The sequence below is a fragment of the Hemiscyllium ocellatum genome, chromosome 6, assembly GCF_020745735.1.
Source record: "Hemiscyllium ocellatum isolate sHemOce1 chromosome 6, sHemOce1.pat.X.cur, whole genome shotgun sequence".
NCBI classification, from domain to species: Eukaryota; Metazoa; Chordata; class Chondrichthyes; order Orectolobiformes; family Hemiscylliidae; genus Hemiscyllium; species Hemiscyllium ocellatum.
In genome coordinates, this window is record NC_083406.1 from 102,406,968 (window position 1) to 102,427,598 (window position 20,631).

The window sequence follows — 20,631 nt, forward strand, 5'->3', positions numbered from 1 at the left end:
GACTGACAGTCAGGAATGTCTTAGGTGATAGGAAGACTGGTTGGTCTGACAGTTAGATGGTATTTAACCTTGAAATGTGTGAGGTAATGTGTTTTGGAAGAAAAGACACAGTAATATGTAATGAATGGCAGTATGGTAGGAAACTCAGAGGGATCTTCAGCTGCTTGTCCATAGATGCCTGAAGGCAACAGGACAGAATAATAGACCGGTTAAGAAAGCAAAATGAGCGTTTGCTTTTATCAGTCATGTCATAGATTATAACAGCAGGGAGGTAATGCTGGAGCTGTACGAAACTTTGGTTAGGCCACAGCTGAGGTACCATGTACAGTTACTGTCGCAGTGTTACCTTGGATGGAGCATTTCAGCTTTGACGGGAGGCTAGATAAGCTCAGTGTATTTTCTTTCGAGCAGAGAAAGCTGAGGGGGTGGGACCTGATCATGAGAGGCATGGGCACAGTGGATACAAAGCAGTTGTACCTCTTAACTGAAGGATGGTGTGAACCAGGAATGCACAGCTTTGCAGGATAGTACAGGTGGGAAACCTCACAAACTTTAAAATATACATAGATGAATACTGGAAATGGCCCATAGTCTTAGACACAATGACAAGTGTCGGCAAGTCAGATTAGTATAGATAGGTCAGTGTCAAAAAGTGTGGTGCTAGAAAAGCACAGCATTGGAGGAGCAGGACAGTTGAAGTTTCGGGCATAAGCTCTTCATCAGGAATGTCAGGGTAGACTTGCTCAGCCAAAGGACTCTTCTGTGGTGTAAAAGTATGACTCTAAATCTCAAACAAGAACAGATGCTGGAAATCTGAACTGGAGATCAGAAATTCAATATGAGGAACTATAGATACAAGTCAAAATTCTACTTGTTACAATGACCAGGCTTAGTAAAAATTCAATAATTAATTTATTCAACAGTGTAAAGATTGGGTACACTTGCAGAACCAAGGGTGGAATCTGCAATGTCTAATGAGATTAATTAATTTTAGAAACTATGATAAATTGACATCAATTTGTATAAATTATACAAAGTTCACCAGTGTATACATGTATAAAGATATCCATTATGTACAACAATGTAAAAACATATCAACAGTGGTAATTACAGTACTAAGCATATTTGTTATTTTAGAGTACCTTTTGTGATATACAGTCCAATAGCATTTAGAAAACAGGAGATTATCGCATTGTAACAGTATTTCATTGAAACATGCAAAGTTCCTGCACATCAGAAAGGGTAGATTTATGAAAGGTGCTTCCCTTGGCATGTGATCCAGAATGAAGGGGCACCATCTCAGAAAAACAGGCAAACTTTTTAAGTCTGAGATTAGGAATTTCTTCACTCAGAGGGTGGTGAATCTTCGGAATTATCCGGCTCAAAGGGCTACATAGGATCAATCATTATGTTCAAAATAGATATCAATGAATTTCTAGATACTGGAAATAACAAACAATATGGGAATAATGTGAGAAGACAGCACTGAAAATAGAAGATTAGTTATGATGTAGCTGAATCATGGAGCATGTTCCTATTCCTAATGCAAGTCAATCAGAGCAACAGGATGTTCCAACTGGTTTCAGTAAATCAGATAAGTGTATGACAAAGAAAACAAAAAGTGCCACATTGAAAAATAATTTATTGTCCTGCGATACTTCTGAAAAGCCAGACATATTTTTAACTGATACAAATGTATGTTAAAATTTAATAGCTTACTATACAAGATTTAATTTCGTACAAATACAAATAGATTAAAACAATGCCAACTAAATGAAGTCCTCCCATCCATGTACATGAAAGCAATTAGCTGCCCTACGATTTTGACATTCTGTACTTACAGCACAGACCTTACTTAAAAGAACATAGAGCAGAGTGCAATGTGTCCAAATTTGCTGACAATAAGAAGGCATTTTATGATGAGGATATAAGAAATCTATCGGGTAAATAGATAGGTTGAGCAAAAGCTCAGCAGATGGAGATTAATGTCGGGAAGTGTGAGGTCATACACTTTGTCAGGAAAAATAAGAAACTCTAATTTAAATTGAGACAGATTCTAAAAATGTGCAGCAGAATGATCTACATATTATTGTACAGGAAACACAATAAGTTAGCCTGGAGATATAGAAAGTAATTAAACAGGCAAATGGAATTCTGGCCATTTTTGTTGGTTTTGGAATTTAAAAGCAGGGAAGTCTTGTTCCAACTGTACAAGATTTTGACTTGGCTGCACTGGCAAGTACTGTGTACAGTTGTGGTCTCTGTATTTGAAAAGGAATATTTTATAACTGGAGGTAGTTCAAAAGAGATTCAGCAGGCTGATTTCTGAATGAAAGGATTTACTTATGACTAAACAAGTTATTCATTAGAGTTTAGAAGAACAAGGGGTGATCTTAATGTAACATACTCTGAGGAGGCTTGACAGGGAAGATGTCAAGGAGAAGCTTTCACTAGTGAGTCAATCTCAAATTAAGGAACATAGTTACAGAATAAGGGGACACATTTAAAACTGAGATGCAAAGTAATTTCTTCTCCTAGAAGGTATGGAATGTCTACAATTCTCGATCACAGAGAACTGTGGAGACTAGATCACAAAATATTTAAAGAGGTAGATACATTTTTGAAGTATCAGGGTGTTGAAGTCTACGGAGAAAGAGGGATTGAAGCCTGGGCAGAACCATCATTACTTTATTGAATGGCCTACTCCTGCTCCTATTTTGTATGTATTATTAATTTATTAATAATGGTCCAATTGGTTCTTGTTGGCACTACAAAGCAATGCTCCCAAGTGTACATCTGAAAGGCACTGAGTCACCTTCCTCTTTCTTATACAATAAGGGCCAAACAAGCACATTGCAGATTGAAATGGTAGATTAACATTAAAACTGAAGTACAGGAAAGGAGACACTAGTGATTGTGAATACACCCCAGGGTCAGTGGCTTTCCCTTATTATATGATCCAATATAACAATGTAAAAAAATTATACAACTATTTCTCAAATAGATCATCAAACTGGATTAGAGGTTTGAAAAAAGTAACACCCATTTAAAGTCTGGTTCATTTGTTCCTGCACCATGGTTTTTATTGCAAAGTAAATAGCGGTTCTGGAGAATGCACCCAGTTGCAACAATTATATTGTGAAGAGGAATAAAACAATTATCCATTGCTGATTGCTGACTAGTTCATCCTGAAATAGGCAATCGATTCAAGCATTTTCTTCCCCCCACACCCCCCCCAAAATGTCATACGGACTAACACTATAAGTTCACTTATTTTAATGTAACGGTATCCCTGTACATCTCATACTTTTCTATTATTCAGAGTATTCAGCTTCACATACACAGTGTATGTGCTCCAGTTAGTGAGGTACTTCTGTGAATTCATGAGTGCAAGTTCCCAGTGCAAGCATTAGAATCCTGTATAGCTAAGGTTATGGAGACTTAAACATCTCATTGTAAAGGTTTGGGAGAGAAGAATAGATTGCTTATGCAATTTGAGCTATTTAAACAGATTATATGTACCAGAACAATAACGATTGGAAAATCCTACAAGTGGGCAATGAAAACACTGCATTGAAGGTAAGCGCTGTAACTTTATCATTTCAGTGCTTTATGAAGTGGGGAATGTAGAAAATGTACTGTCTTGCTCATTTGGGCCATATGCTTAACAGTGCCCATCATGTGTTCCAGACTGCTTAGCACATCATTTATGATGCTGTGGAAGAAGGAAGATAAATTTCCATGGGTAATGAGGAAGATGGAAATTCAAACATTGTACTTGCATCTCAAGTAAAATCTCTGTGTACTATCATTCATAAGAAAGCAGAACTTCTAGACCAAACAGGCTGAACTGATATGCAATAATACATGATAACTACATTTGTGTTTCCTTTCCAGAAGCAAAAGGTATCACTGGTAATAGACTTTATCCCATTCAACGTTCAGGTCTCATTAGCAAAAAGCAAATAATTCTAGACCCAGCATTAAAAGTCAGGGGAAATTTATGTGGACATCTTCAATTTTAGTTGTGAATTATGTTACCGATTCTAAAATTGTATTAAAATGAAATACTTTTTTTCAGCTTTCTTCTGTAAAGTGCCCTGCAAAAATCTTAGCAATTCTTTCAGTTTCTTCCTTCGGTAGTTCAGTCAGTGTTAATCTTGGTTTTGGACGATTGCTGCGCCGGGAACTGGTTCTATTCAGACTTGAAACTTTATTCTGAGAAGAGGAATTTAGGAAACATTTTAGAAGGTACATATCCAAAAATGAACAAATGTGGTTTTCCACTCTTCGTAATTCTTGTATTCTATGTCTCTATGAATAATGCCCAGGATGTTGCATGTTTTTGTTGCCTGTTTTGCCATCTTTAATTCCTTATGAACACATACAGTACAGTCTCTGTACTCTTGCAACCCTTAATTTGTACTCTCTCCTTGCTCTTTGTATCAAAACGTATTACTAAAGCTTGCCCACATAGATTGGAGACTAACATCAATCTACCCACTCTATCAAATTGTTTCATAGAATCATAGACCTCTATAATGTGGAAGCAGACCAATCGGCCCACCAAAGTGCATCCCACCCAGACCCACCCTTATCCACTGAATTTCATATGCTAATTCACCTAACTTACACAATGCTGGACACGATGGGCACTTTGACATGATCAATTTACCTAACCTGCACATCTTTGAACTAGGGAAGGAAACCAGAACACCTAGAGCAAACCCACGTAGACTCGGGGAGAATGTACAAACTCCACACAGTCACCCAAGGTTGGAATTGGATCCCTGGTGCTGTGACACAACAGTGCTACCCAGTGAGTTGCCATGATGCCAATCTCATGTCCATTTGGATTTCTACATCATGCTTCTCACAGTTTATAATGCTTCCAGGTTTGTATTGCCTGAAAATTTTGAAATTTGTGCATTGCACATTAAAGATTAGTTCATTTATTTACATCAGGAAAAGCAAGTCCAAACACAGATCATGAGGAATTCTACTGTAAGCCTTCCCCAGCCTGAAAATCATGTATTAACTGTTACTGTTTCCCAAAACTCAGGCACTTTTGAATCCATATTCATACTGTCCCTTTTATCCCATGAAATCCAACTTTGCTCACAAGTCTCTTAAGCCACGTTTTATCAAGCGTCTTTTAGAAATCCTTTTACACCTCAACCACCTTCTTCATCACCTCTTCATTAAACACCAGCAAGTTAGATAAACATGATCTTCACTTAGAAAATTCATGCTTGCTGTCCCTAAATAACATGCATTTGTCCTGAATTGTTGTTTCTAGAAGTTTCTCAACCACTGACCGGTCTGCAATTGCTTAGCTTATCCGTATATCATTTTTGAACAAAGATGTAATGTTTGCAACTTTCCCGTCCAAGGAAGAATAAAAAAAATTATTACCAGGGTCTCCACAATTTCCACTCACACTTCAATTAGTATCTTTGAATTTATTGCATCCAGTCCAGTGACCTGTCAACTTTAAATACAGATAGCCAATCCAATTACTTCTCCTTATTTTAAACCCTTCTAGTAAGTGAATTTTTCACCCCCCCCCCCCAAACCAACAACACACACACACACACGTGCCCACACACACAATGACCTGGTAGCATAATCTTGCTTGGTAAAGACAGATGCTAGATGAATTTAGTTCCTCAGTTATAGCTCTTGCTTCATTGTACAAACCCCCTTTCTGGACCCTAAGGCAGCTAGTAGTTTGAGGGGGTACCTATGAGCAACTTAAGACATTCTTACATTAATGGACAATTGTAGCACAAAGTGGATTTGAAAGAGGGAATTGGGAAGTGGTCAGGGATACCCTGTCAATGAACGAGACCAGAGGAATAAAGAGCTCATGTGAAGTCAAAAGGCTGGCTGCTAATTGGGCAGGAGGGATCATATAAGCACAACTTACCACTTATAAAACCATGCTGACTTTCCAAATATCCTGTCACTGCTTCTTTAAACACAGATCCCAGTGATTTTCCAATGACAAACTTTAGACTAACTGATGTATAGTTTACTATGTACCGCTTCTCTCCCTTATTGAATAAGGGAGATGCATTTGAAATTTTCTAATCTAATTTTTCTAATTTCTTTTCCACATCTACAGAATTTTGGAATATTAAAACCATGTATCCAATTTCTCTGTTGCCACTTCCGTTAAGACCCTAGGATCTTGGCCATCAGGACCTGGGGACTTGTCTGCTTTTAATCCCAATAGTTACATCAGTATTTTCTGTCTAGTGATGACAAGTGTTTCAAGTTCATCCTTTTCAATAACCTGTTACTTTCGAGTAGTGTCCTCTACTAGGAAAACTGAGGCAAATATTGACTTAGTGCATCTAGTGTTTCTGTATTCTCCATTATTAATGCCCCAGTCTCATCCTCTAAGGGACCAACATTGACTTCAGGTACTCTCTTCCTTTTTATGTACTTTTAGGAAGTTTTGCTCAGTTTCATATTTTGCAGTAATTTTCTTCCATTACCTCAGGAACAGGGCAATTAGGAACAAGCAAGAAATTCTGGCCCACGTTCCACAAGTGAATTTAAAAAATTACCTTTACTCTTTGTGTTACTTTTTTTGTGACCCTTTGTCGATCTTTAAAACTTTCCCAATCCTCCAGCCTGTCACTAACCTTTGCAATATAGTTGCCTTAGTTTTGTTTTATTTCTTCTTTAAACTTCCCGCTTAGCCAACGATTGCTTTTTTTACCCTCTAAGAATCTTTCTTTCTCTCTGGAATATATTTTAATAAGGACAAGTTGAATATCTCCTAAATATCTGCCACTATTCGTCAAGTGCCCTCCCTTCAATTTTTTTGCTCAGTGCACAAGGGCCAAATCTGTCTTCATGCCTATGTAATTAATTACCTTTAACACTAACAGACTAGTTAGGGACTCAAGTTTCTCATTCTCAAACAGAATTTGAAATTCCAACATGCTATGATCTTTAATATAAGATCATGAATGAATCCCATCTCATTATACAATACTAAATCCAAAATAACCTGACCCCTGATTGTTCTTTAGAGAAACATATTGGGGAAACAATTTCTAATACAGTCTATAAGCTCCCGCCTCAAGACTTCTCTTGCCAAATTTATTAATTCAGTCTACATGCACATTAAAATCACTCATTATTATTGTTGCGCCTTTCTTATAATGTCCCTGTATTTCCTGGTTTATACAGTGTCTACTGTTTGGGGACCTACAGCTTACTTCCTAACCAATGTTCAGTACAGCCAGAACATGACCTCCAAACCCCTATACTCAATGCACTGACCAATAAAGCAAAGTATACCAAACACCTTCTTCACTAGATAAAAACAATGACTGCAGATGCTGGAAACTAGATTCTGGATTAGTGGTGCTGGAAGAGCACAGCAGTTCAGGCAGCATCCAAGGAGCAGCTGAAGGGCTTTTGCCTGAAACGTCGATTTTGCTGCTCCTTGGATGCTGCCTGAACTGCTGTGCTCTTCCAGCACCACTAATCCAGAACCTTCTTCACTACCCTATCTATCTGCTACTCTACTTTCAAGGAACTATGAACCTGCACTCCAAGGTCTCTCTGTTCAGTAACACTCCCTCGGACCTTACCATTAAGTGTACAAGTCCTGCTCTGATTTGCTTTTCCAAAATGCAACACCTTGCATTTATCTAAATTAAACTCCATTTGCCACTCTTCAGACCATTTGTCCATCTGATCAAGATCCTGTTGTAATCTGAGGTAACCTTCTTCGCTGTCCACTACACCGCCAATTTTGGTGTCATATGCAAACTTACTAACTATACCTTGTATGTTCATCCAAATCATTTATATAAATGACACAAGTAGTGGACCCAGTAAAGTAGTGATCCTTGTGGTACTCTACTGGTCACAGGCCTTCAGTCTGAAAAGCAACCTTCCACCCTCCTCTGTCTTCTAACTTCGAGCCTGTTCTGTATCCAAAATGGCTAGTTCTCCCTGTATTCCATGAGACCTAACCTTACTAACAAGTCTCCCTTGAGGAACCCTGTTGAACTGAAGTCCACAAAGATCACATCTATCGCTCTGCCCTCATCAATCGTCTTTGTTACTTTTACAAAAATCTCTATCAAGTTCATGAGACATGATTTCCCACACCAAAAGCTATGTTGACTATCCCAAATCAGTCCTTGCCTTTCCAAATGCATATAAATCCTGTCTCTTAGGATTGCCTCCAACAACTTGCCCATCACCGATGCCAGGCTCACCGGTCTATTGTTCCCTGGCTTGTCCTTACCACCTTTCTTAAATAGTGGCATCATGTTAGCCAACCTCGAGTCTTCCAGCACCTCACCTAGGACTATTGATGATACAAATATCTCAGCAAGGGACCCAGAAATTGTTTCACTAGCTTCCCACAGAATTCTAGGGTACACCTGATCAGGTCCTGGGGATTTATCCATTTTTAAACATTTCAAGACATCCAGCACCATCGCCTCTAATACGGACATTTTTCAAGATGCCACCATCTATTTTCCCACATGCCATGTCTTCGCTGTCCTTCTCCACAGTAAACACTGATGCAAAATAATTGTTTAGTATCTCCCCCATCTCCTATGGCTCCACACGTAGGCTGCCTTGCTGATCTTTAAGGATCCCTATTCTCTCCCTAGTTACCCTTTTGTCCTTAAGGTATTTATAAAAACCCTTTGGATTCTCCTTAACGCTATTTGCACAGCTATCTCATGTCCCCTTTTTGCCCTTCTGAATTCCCTCTTAAGTATACTGCTACTGCCTTTATACTCTTATAATGATTCATGATCTATTCTGTCTATATCTGACATATGCTTCCTTCTATTTCTAAACTAAAACCTCTAGTCATCCAGCATTCCCTACACCTACTAGCCTTGCTCTAACAGGAATATACTGTCTCTGGACTCTCGTTCTCTCATTTTTGAAGGATTCCCATTTTCCAGTCGTCCCTTGACCTGCGAACATCTGCTCCCAATCAGCTTTTGAAAGTTCTTGCTAAATGCTGTCAAAATTAATCTCCCTCCAATTCAGAACTTAAACATTTAGATCCGGTCTAACCTTTTCCATCACTACTTTAAAACTAATAGAATCATGGTCGCTAGCACCAAACTGCGCCCCCACTGACACCTCAGTCATCTGCCCTTGCTTATTTCCCAAGAGGAGGTTTTGTACCTTCTCTACTAGGTACATCCACATACTGAATCAGAAAATGTTATTGTATACACTTAACAAATTCTTCTCCATCTAAACCCTTAACACTATGGCATTGCCAATGCATGTTTGGAAAGTTAAAATCCCCTAACATAAGCACCTTATTACTCTAACAGATAACTGAAATCTCCTTACAAATTTGTTTCTCAATTTCCCACTGACTACTGGGTGTCTATAATACAATCCCAATAAAGTGATCATCCCTTTCTTATTTCTCAGTTCCACCAAAATATCCTCCCTAAGTACTGCAGTTATGCTAACCCTTATCAAAAACACCACTACCCCTCTTAACTTGTCCCCTCTTTCTATCCTTCCTATAGCATTTGTATCCTGGAACATTAGCTGCCAGTCGTGTCCACCCCCAAGCCATGCTTCTGTAATTGCTATGATATCCCAGTTCCATGTTCCTAACCATGCCCTGAGTTCATCTGCTTTCCCTGTTAGGCCTGTTTGACTCGCTTGCTTTCCCAACTGTACCAGTCTCAGATTGATCTCTTCCCTCATTATTTCTTTAGGTCCTCCCCCCGCCAAACATTACTAGTTTAAATTTTCCGAGCAACTCTAGCTAATCTCTGCCAGTATATTAGTCCAGGGGCAATCCATCCTTCTTGTACAGGTCACTTCTACCCCAGAAGAGATTCCAATGATCCAAAAACGTGAATCCTTCTCCCATACACCAGCTCCTCAGCCACACACTCATCTGCTCTATTATCCTAGTCCTACCCTCACTAGCTCGTAGTACTGGGAGTAATACAGATAGTACTACCCTCAAGGACTTCCTTTTTGAATTCCTGCCTTACTTTCTACATTTTTCCTTCAGAATCTCATCCATTTCCCTTCCTATGATATTAGCTCCAATGTGTACAAAGACTCTGGTCCCTCTCCCCTTTGAGAATATTCTGCACCTTCTCTGAGACATCCTTGACCCTGTCATCAGGGAGGCTACACACCATTCTGATTTTTTTGCTGCTGGCCACAGAAACGCCTGTCTGTGCCTCTGACCAGAGAGTCCCCTATCATAATCACTTGCTTGGAACCCCCACCTACCCATCATTACATTAGAGCCAGTCTCGATACCAGAAACCTGGCTGCTCTTGCTACATTCCCGTGAATCCATTATCCACCACATTTTCCAAAAACAGCATACCTGTTTGAAATGGGGATAGCCACAGAAGACGCCTGCACTACCTGCCTCCCCCTCCTACCTTTCCTGGAGTTAATCCATCTACCTGACTGTATCTGCGGCTTTTCTCCTTCCTCTAATTTCCATCCATCACACCCCCTAGCCTCTTGGAAATTCCTCATTGCCTCTAACTGCCGCTCCGACCAATCCACACTATCCGATAGGATTTGCAACCAAAGCCACGGCCTGCAGACATAATCATCAGTAACATGGAAACTCTCCCTAAACTCCAACTGGAAGAGCATATCACTCTACTAAAGGCCCTCTTTGCTCCTTCACAATTTAAAGACCCAGAAAATAGCACCACCTTTTAGCTATAAAAAAAGTGCTCCAGGCTAACTTAGCACTTATGGTTTATATTTTAAAATTTAGTCAAGAGACAGATCTCAATAAAACATATAATTATGAAGGAACCTGCTCTACTCACTACTGTAGACTTGCAGCAACGTTACATGTTAAAAACAATGAACTTATCTTTTCCTATGCTGTGAGCTTGCCCACACAGGTTCCTCCAAAATCAGCTGTAAATTTCAGTGTTTGTTAACTTTTCCAAGACGCACTCCAATGTCCAGAGATATATGGACTCAAACAGCAAAGGCAGTAACTGTACAGATTCACTGCTGTGTCAGTTAGCAGTGGAAGTTTCTTTCTCCCTCTCCTTCACTGACAATGTGCTCACTACCTTTTATCTGTCTTTCTCCTTTTGGAAGTTCCGTTGTTTTGATCTTTTTTTCTCCAAAGTGCAACAGCATAGAAAACAGTAATTGCTGTTCCTGGAATTTGAGGAGATCACTTCAATTATTCACAATACACCATAGACAAAAAGAACATTGGGTACAAGTGAGTGGACACTTCAGCCAAAAATATGTAATGGGGCTGTACATATTCTTCTGCCAACTGTGCATGGGAGGGGCAGTAACAACTGAGGCGAATTGAACAGAAAGGTTAGGGCTGTCCAGGTATCAGGGGTTAAAGGATGATTGAGAAACATAAGAATAAGCCTCTAATCATTACTATTTATTAGGAAACAGTAGAAAAATCAATGCTGCATCCATTGGAGCATGTTGAACAGCAGGACTTGCTCCATGTGATTGAAGTCTTGGATGGTGACGGGAAAGAAGGAAGATATTGGTATAAATGATAAATTTGGTAGAAATTGAGTGGTGAGGTAGATGAAAAATATTTGAAAAAGTGAGTAGTTGCTTTATTGGGTGACAGGTGAAAGAGTTTGGGAGGAAAGAATAGTTCACTGAGAGAATATTAAATAGGCTTTTGACCCAGTGCGAGACAAAAACTGGGTGTAAACACAAACAATATTAATTCTGGGATATAACAAACAATAGGCAAGACAAGTTGCAATGAATAAACAGAATGGGAAGGAAAATGAAATAATAGCTCAAAACATCACTTTCACAATTCCCTTCCTCAAGATCAGCAAAGTAAATTACAATAGAAATGTTCATAGTCAATTCCTTTGCATCAGATTGCAGAGTACAAGGTTGTTAGAAGGTAATCAGGAAGGCCAATGGAATGTTTGCCCTTAGTTTAGATTAGATTAGATTTAGATTAGATTCCCTACAGTGTGGAAACAGGCCCTTCGGCCCAACAAGTCCACACCGACCCTTCGAAGAGTAACCCACCCAGACCCATTTCCCTCTGACTAATGCACCTAACACTTTGGGCAATTTAGCATGGCCAATTTACCTGGACTCCACTTCTTTAGACTGTGGGAGGAAACCGGAGTACTCGGAGGAAACCTACGCAGACAGGGGAAGAATGTGCAAACTTCACACGAACAGTCCCCCGAGGCAGTTCAAGGAGGATGAAGGAGAAAAGTAGAGAAGTTTAATTGCAACTGTACAAAATGCTGGTGAGACCACATGTGGAGTATCATGAGCATTTCTGTCCCCTTATTTAAGGAAAGAGATCATTTCATTGGAGGCAATTCAGAGAAGGTACACAAGGATGATCTCCGGTATGAAGGGAACGTCTTATGAACAAGGGCTAAACAGACCCAGGTTCGATTCCACCCCTGGGCAACTGTCTGCGTGGGTTTCCTCCTATAATCCAAAGATGTGAGGGTTAGGTGGATTGGCTACACTAAACTACCCATAGTGTCCAGTGATGTACAGGTTACGTGCGTTAGCAATGGGAAATGCAGGGTTACAGGGATAGGAGTGTATCTGGGAGGGATGCTCACTGGAGGGTCATGTGGAATCAACAGGCCAAATGGCCTGCTTTCGCACTGTAGGGATTCTAAAATTCTTCTTCTAAGGTTGGGACTCTACTCCTTGGAGTTTAGAAACATGAGAGTTGATTTCATTGAAGATTTCTTCAGAGACTTGATTGGGTAAACGCAGAAAAATAATGTTCCCATCTCATATGAGAGTCTAAGACCAGAGGGCACAGTCTCAGAATAAAGGGATACAAATGTAAGACTGAGATAAGGAGGTATTTCTTCTTTCAGAAGGTTGAGAGCCTTTGGATCTCCTTGCCACAAAGAACTATGGGGAAAGAGTCCTTGTATACATTTAAGGCCCTGAGATAGATTCTTGATCAGTCGGGGAATCAAAAGTTATGTGGAAAAGGCAGGAAAGTGGATGTGAGGAATATTGGATCAGTCATAGTCCTACTGAATGGTGAAGCAGACTCAAGGAGATAAATGGCTGACTTCCATTCTGATGTTTTATGGTCTAATCTTTTATAATGAATAGGGATAGTGGAGGGGAACATGTGCCTGCAGTTGGAGGAGGTGGGGGGGTCCTTAATGAATACTTTGCTTCAATATTCAGTACTGAGAGGGACCCTGACATTTGTGAGGACAGCATGAACCAGGTTGATGCGCTCAAACAGATTGAGGTTAAGAAGGAGGATGTGCTGAAAATTTTGAAAAACAGAAGGATAGATAAGTCTCCTGGGCCAGATGGACAATACCCAAGTTTACAACAGGAGATGAGGGAAAAGATTGCTGCACCTTTGACGATGATCTTTGCCTCTTCACTGTCCACTGGAGTTGTGCCAAATGACTGGAGGGTGGCAAATGTTATTCCTCTGTTCAAGAATTACAGACCAGTCTTGCGTTGTTGGTGGGAAAATTATTGAGAGACAGGATTTATGATTATTTGCAAAAACATATCTTGATTAGAGATAGCCAGCATGGTTTTGTGAGGGGCAGATCATGCCTCACAAACCTTATTGAATTCTTTGAGGATGTGACAAAACGCTTTGAAGGTAGTGCAGTGGATATGGTGCACATGGATTTTAGCAAGACATTTGAAAAGGTTCCCCATGGTAGATTCATTCTGAAAGTAAGGAGGCATGGGATGCAGGGATATTTGGCTATCTAGATATAGAAACGACTTGTCCTTAGAAGGCAGAGTATTCAGCCTGGTGCTCAGTGACAAGTGGTGTTCCACAGAAATCTGTTCTGGGACCTCTGCTCATTGTGATTTTATCAATGACTTGGGTAAGGAAGTGGAAGGGTGGGTTAGTAAGTTTGATGATGACACAAAGGTTGGTGGAGTGGTGGATAGCATGGAGGGCTGTTGCAGGTTGCAATGAGACATTGACAGGATGCAGAACTGAGTTAAGAAGTGGTAGATGGAGTTCAACCTGGAAAAGTGTGCAGTGATTCATTTTGGAAGGTCGAATTTCAATACAGAATACCGGGTTAAAGGTAGGATTCTTGGCAGTGTGGAGGAACAGTGGGATCTTGGGGTCCATGCCCATAGATCCCTCAAAGTTGCCACTCAAGTTGATAGGATTGTTAAGAAGGCATATGATGTGCTGGCTTTCATCAGCAGGGGAATTGAGTTTAAGAGCCGCGAGGTTATGCTGCAATTTTTTAGTGCCTTGGTTAGACCATACTTGGAACATTGTGTTCAGTTCTGGTCAATTCATGATACAATGGATGTGGAAGCTTTGAGAAGGTGCAGAGTAGATTAACCAGAAACTGGAGGGCATATCTTATGAAGAAAAGTTGATGGAACAAGAGCTTTTCTTATTGGAGCAAAGAAGGATGAGAGATGACTTGTTAGAGGTGTACAAGGTGAAGAGAAACATAGAGTGAATAATCAGAGTTTTTCCCAGGGCAGAAACGGCTATCACAAGGGGGACATAATTTTAAGGTGATTGGAGGAAGGTTTAGGGGAGATGTCAGAGGTAGGTTCTTTGCACAGAAAGTGGTGGGTGTGTGGAATGCACTGCCAGTGGTGGTAATAGAGTCAGATACATAGAGTCATAGAGATGAACAGCATGGAAACAGATGCTTCGGTCCAAACCGTCCATGCCAACCAGATATCCCAATCTAGTCCCATCTGCCAGCACCCGGCCCATATCCCTCCAAACCCTTCATATTCATATACCCATCCAAATGCCTCTTAAATGTTGCAATTGTACCAGTCTCCACCACTTCCTCTGGCAGCTCATTCCATACATGTACCACCCGCTGCATGAAAAAGTTGCCCCTTAGGTCTCTTTTATATCTTTCCCCTCTCACCCTAAACCTATGCCCTCTAGTTCTGGACTCCCCGACCCCAGGGAAAAGACTTTGCTGATTTACCCTATCCACTCACGCCCCTCATAACTTTGTAAACCTCTATAGAGTCATCCCTCAGCCTCCGACACTCCAGGGAAAACAGCCCCAGCCTGTTCAGCCTCTCCCCATAGCTCAAATCCTCCAACCCTGGCAACATCCTTGTAAATCTTTTCTGAACTCTTTCAAGTTTCACAACATCACATTTGGGACATTTAAGTGACTCTTGGACAGGCACACGGATAGTAAAATGAAGGGTATGTAGATTAGATTGATCTTAAGAGTAGGATAAAAAATTGGCACAACATCGAGAGCTGAAAGGCCTGTACTGTGCCGTACTGTTCTATGTTTGATGAAACTTGGCAAGGTTCTGGGCCCAAGGATGGTTAAAGCTGTTGGTTAGTTGAGATTGTAATGTGTGACAGAGAAATGCGGATTCCTGTGCCCTGCATGATTGTTTGAGTTGAAGAGAAGTTTCTGATTTTTTTTCTTAAAGAGCCACAAATCCTTCTTGTTTTAAGAGGCAGGATTTTCAGAAGGGGTGTAAATGGTATTCGAGTTTTCACTGTCAAGTAAATGAAGTGGATTTAGCAATTTGTATTGAAAAAAAAAGTATATGTGGGCCAGGAGCTAAACAGCTTCAAACAGCTTTAGCCAGTAGCGATGATTAGATGAACATTCTTCATCTACACCCATGGCCTTCACATTCACATCAATTCATATTTATTTTATGTGACACTGAGGAATGTCTGAATGAACTGAATGAAAGGCTCCATGTGCTGCCGCCAACCAAGCTGCTGAGCTTGTGAACCTGCTCTTCTTGTGTAGCTCCAGCTAGGACATTTCCGTACAGTTAGATACTTTATCAATCCATTCAGAGAAGTTATACACACCTCTGGAGCCGGTGGCTCAGAGGCCAAGAATATTGGCATCAACTGATCTTATCTGCTCGGAGAAGCAGAACAAATTCAATCTGGCCAATTATCATCCTATCAGAATATTGCCAATCATCAAAAAAAAATTATACAAGTCATCGGCATAAATTCACAAATTCTCATGAATGCTCAATTTGTGTTCCAAAAACGTCACTTGGCTTCAGACCATATTACAAATTTGGTCCAAACATGGACCCAAGAACTGAATTCCAGAGACAAGATCAGACTAATTGAATTTGATATCTAACAAGATCTAACCAACATCTCAAATAAAACTGAAGACAATGTGGATCATGGAGAAAACATTTAGGAACATCAATCATACTTAGTATAAAGGAAGATGTGCTGTTTGAGCTCAATTATCTCAAGCGCAGAAAATTGTGACAAGAATTTGACAGGATACCATTCTAGTTCCAACTACCTTCAACAACATTCATATCCTCCCCTTACCCTTACTCATAAAAGCAGAAGTGAAGCAGTTCATTGAAGACTCAACAGTGTTCTGCAGATAGTGAATCGGCTGATGTTCTCATGCAACATATCCCTGAAAACATACATTCACAGTAGATTTTGGCTGTTAACTTGTATGTGAAATACACAATACTCAAGTGTAAGGCACTGTTAATCTTAAATAAGAAAGTGTCCCACCATCCGATCCTAGACATTAATGACATCATAATTGTTGGGTCACCCGCTAACAACATTACCACTATCAGAAATTCAACTGAGAAGCCACGCAAATACTGTGTTTACCACAGCAAATTCCTTATCTTCGACTTTTTAAAACCTCTGCATTCAAGATCAACCATCCCTTTAACATTTGCAAATATAACAACATTCAAGAAGCTTGGCAAAAAAATGCCTGATGTTCACACCAACCATCAGTTTAAACTTCCATTCTCTCCACTAATTGTGCACAGTGGTTGTAGTACCAACAACAAGCTGCATTACAACAAACCACCAAGGCTTATTCCACAGCATTTCCCAACTTACAATCCTCTTCACTTAGAAGAAGAGGAGTATCAGTTGCTTTGAAATACCATTGCCTCCAAGTTCCTCTCCAAATCATGACACCTTCTTGACTTTTTTTTTAATTAACAGAAGTGTATGAGGATAGGATGCAGTCATAACAGAATGAATCCGTGTGATAAAACTGTCTTGATTGTTTAAAGTAAACACTGATAAATACAAATTCATGGAGTAAAGAGATCTTAACCCAAACTGTAGTTTCAGTTTAATTAAATAATATCTTAATAACAAAACGTTCAAATGATCAGGTGTGAAAAATGAACCATCCTCAAAACAAAATTGAATGATGTAAGCATAATAGAAACAATTTTTGAACTGAAAATCTCTCTCATGTTTGTCTTGATAAAGACCTGCTGCAGAATTAGGTGCACCTATAGCTGTGGCATTTAAAATTACCATGAGTTTTAGTTTAATTAAACTTTATATAATTCGAGAACACTAGTTACTGCATTTCAATAGCATTTTATTAGCTTGCTGTACTGAAGTGAGCAACAGTCAGTAGCGAACTGGGCTCCTTTCCCTCCCCCATACTTCCTCGCTACCTTCCTGATCAGCTGACTCGCAAAATAAAATGTTGGCTTCAACTAGTTGAACAGCTGATGACACCTCAGCCTTCAAAACAAGTGTATCTGGCTCCAACTAGTTCTAATTATCAATATGTGACCTTTGTGCCTGTTAAGGCTATGAAATGAAACTAGATAAATGAAATCTCTCCACCTTCAAATTGTGGATAAACTAAGAATTTTCTGCGAGAAGCTATTTAAGACTATTTAAGGAAATGTGGAAATGCAATAGGTTCATACAGAAGAATCCTATTTTTCCAACAGATGGAGCAATTATGCCAAATGGGCAATAAATATTTTTCTGAGACTTGCATTTATTTATTTCATATAATGATAATGTTTTTTAAAAAAGTAGTCTGTTTACTGTGTTCAAAATGCATATTTCTGTTCTAGAGATTTCACAAGAGAGATGATTGCAATGGTAAGCCTTCAGGGCAGCCGGAATGAAGTAAACAGTACTAATGGAACATTGTGTCTCAGAATACTGTAATAAGAAACCAGTTACGTAATAAAAGTACATAATAATATTCCAGCAAGGAGCCTGTCATGAAGCAGAAAAGGCCAGGTTATTTTCAGTACTTAATTTAGTTTACAGTTGGCACAAACATGTTTTTTAAGCCTCAGCACAAAGTAGCAATAAATTATCAACTACTTAAGGGTGTACACAACTTTCCTGGGTATGTCATTGCAAAAGCTACGCTCTAGAAGGTACATTAAAAACAATTTGCACTTGAGAAGGTAAGTGATTTCTTTTCCCATCAAAATGTATATAATGTTGCTGGATAGTGGCACTCCGATTTTGACATGAGAAAGGAGAAGATGTGCAAGCTCATTTTGCACTCCCATCCAACTGTTGTGGCTTTTGCATCACTCTCTGTCATCTACTGGAAGAAATTTGCAAAGTGCAAATCAGCCCAGGCAACAATTCTTCCTGATTTATCAGATCAGTGTCTTGTATAGCTGTTACTTTGCTTTAAAAGTGCTATACAAACATAACCGATAAAACAAGTGTCATAGCTACAAATAGCGAAAGAGAACTGGCAGCCACATATTAAGGAAATAAAAGTGTGCAGGGCAACTTTGTCCAGTTATGTGGTTGCATTTCAGTTGAATCCAGAAATCAAACTGCAGCTTTCCAGTACAAAATTCCTCTTCTACCAAAAGGAGATTTTATAATACAAGGGTGTAGCTAAATTACATGATGGAAAACAAACCACGAATGAAGTATGAGTCATGTTTCAGAACAATGGTGGGCTCCTTCTTGTCAACACAAATTACCCTTCATCTCCCATTGCTTTCCATTTAGGCTTCATTCCCACCTGCTATATATATCGAAAGTGCACTACTTCACACACCAATTTATGATTCTCCTATCCCCTTCTAAATTTCTAGGTGATGACTTTGAGGTTGTTTTTTCAAAATACTTTTAGTATTAACTGATTGGAAAGAATTTACAAAAAGTAGAGTTAACAAAAAAACATCAGGCTTATTGTACCAACTTATGGAATAACCTGATGAAATATTCATCAAATTCCTAGTAAAGTTATCCTCATCGTGAGTTTTAAAAATAGGTACAGAATCACATCAGGAAAAACTTTGTGAAATTCTCTTTTGTTTTAAGACAATCAAATAATCAATGACACAGATTGTTCACATGACCAGATACTGAACTGGACTCACTACATAAATCCTGTGGCTACAAGAGCAGGACAGAAGCTATGAATTCTGCAGTGAGTAACTCATCTCCCAAATCCTAAAAGCCTATACAATATTTGATTTGATTTCTTATTATCACACATACTAAGATGCAGTGAAAAGTATTGCATTGCATGCCAACCAGACAAATCAAGCCTTACGTAAGTACATCAGCGTAATAGAACAGAGTGCAGAATACAGTGTTACAACTACACAGAAGATGCACAGAAGGGTCAAGTCTAATATATGAGAGGTCCATTTAGAAGTCTGATAACAATGAGGAGGAAACTGTTCTTAAATCTGTTGATACATAGTTTTAAACTTTTGTATCTTCTGCCCGATGGAAGAGGTGCAAGAGAGTATAACCGGGTGGCAGGAGTCCTTGATTATGACTACTGAAGCTGGTATTTCCAGGTAGTCTCCAATCTAAGCACTAGCCAGGCGTGAGTCTTCTTAGTTTCCGAGATCAGATGAGATCGGGCACTTTCAGACCAGTATGGCCTTAGTTCGGCTTGTTAGAAGTCGGGAGTGTAATGAAATACTCCTTACTTGGCTTGATCAGTGCACTTTGAAAAGCATAATACCATCCTAGATCAAGCAACCTGCTAGATTGACACCATGCCCAAAAATATTCACTCTCTCCATCACCAATGCTGAATAGCAGCACTACTGAAATTCAATAACACTCCTTAGATAGCACCTTGCAAACTAGAGAACATTATCATTTAGGAGGATAGGGCAGCAGATTACAGCATCACCTTCAAGATCCTCTGCAAACCATTCATCATCCTAACCTGAAAATGAATGCAGCTTCGAGAACAACTAGGAATGGGCAATAATTGTCATCCCAGCCAGGGATGTACACATCACAAGAATGAATAAAAAATAATAAGAATTTTATAACCTATCTTAGACAGTCAATTGCATTGTCATTACTGGAATCCCCCATTATCAGGCCGCTGGCAATTACCAATGAACTGGCCCAGCCAGTGGGAAGGTGATGGCCGATCAGTAGACTATTTATCCAGACACTCAGATTCAAATCCTGCCACAACATATGTTGGAATACAATTTCAATTTTTTTAAGAAATCTGGAATTAAAAATCTACAGATGATCATGAAGCCATTGTTGATTCCCAGAAAAACTGATCCGGCTAACTAATGTCCTTATAGTCATCGAGTCCTTTGGCATGGGGACAGGCCCTTTAGCCCATGTTGACCAAAATGTCCATCTGTGCTAATCCTATTTCCCTGCACTTGGCACACACCCTTCTAAATATTTCCTATCCATGTATTTGTCCAAATGCCTCTTAAATGTTATTAGTATACCAGCCTCAACCACTTCCATTAACAGCTCATTCCAAATGCATAAAACCCTGTGTACAAAGGTTATCTCTCAGGTTCCCTTTCATTCTTTCCCCGGGTGGGGGGGGGAAGAGAGGAGAGGTGTGTGTGTGTGTGTACATA

General features: G+C 39.6%; 1 protein-coding gene across 1 annotated transcript in view; it reads right to left on the minus strand.

Moving 5' to 3' along the window:
• Positions 1 to 1,046: 1,046 nt before the first annotated feature.
• Positions 1,047 to 20,631, minus strand: part of c2cd3 (C2 domain containing 3 centriole elongation regulator) — a 163,303-nt gene continuing 143,718 nt past the window's right edge. The window contains exon 33 of the mRNA XM_060826212.1: positions 1,047 to 4,218. Within this exon, the coding sequence (XP_060682195.1) occupies positions 4,078 to 4,218 (141 nt within the window). The 3' untranslated portion in view covers positions 1,047 to 4,077. The remainder of the gene's footprint in view (positions 4,219 to 20,631) is intronic.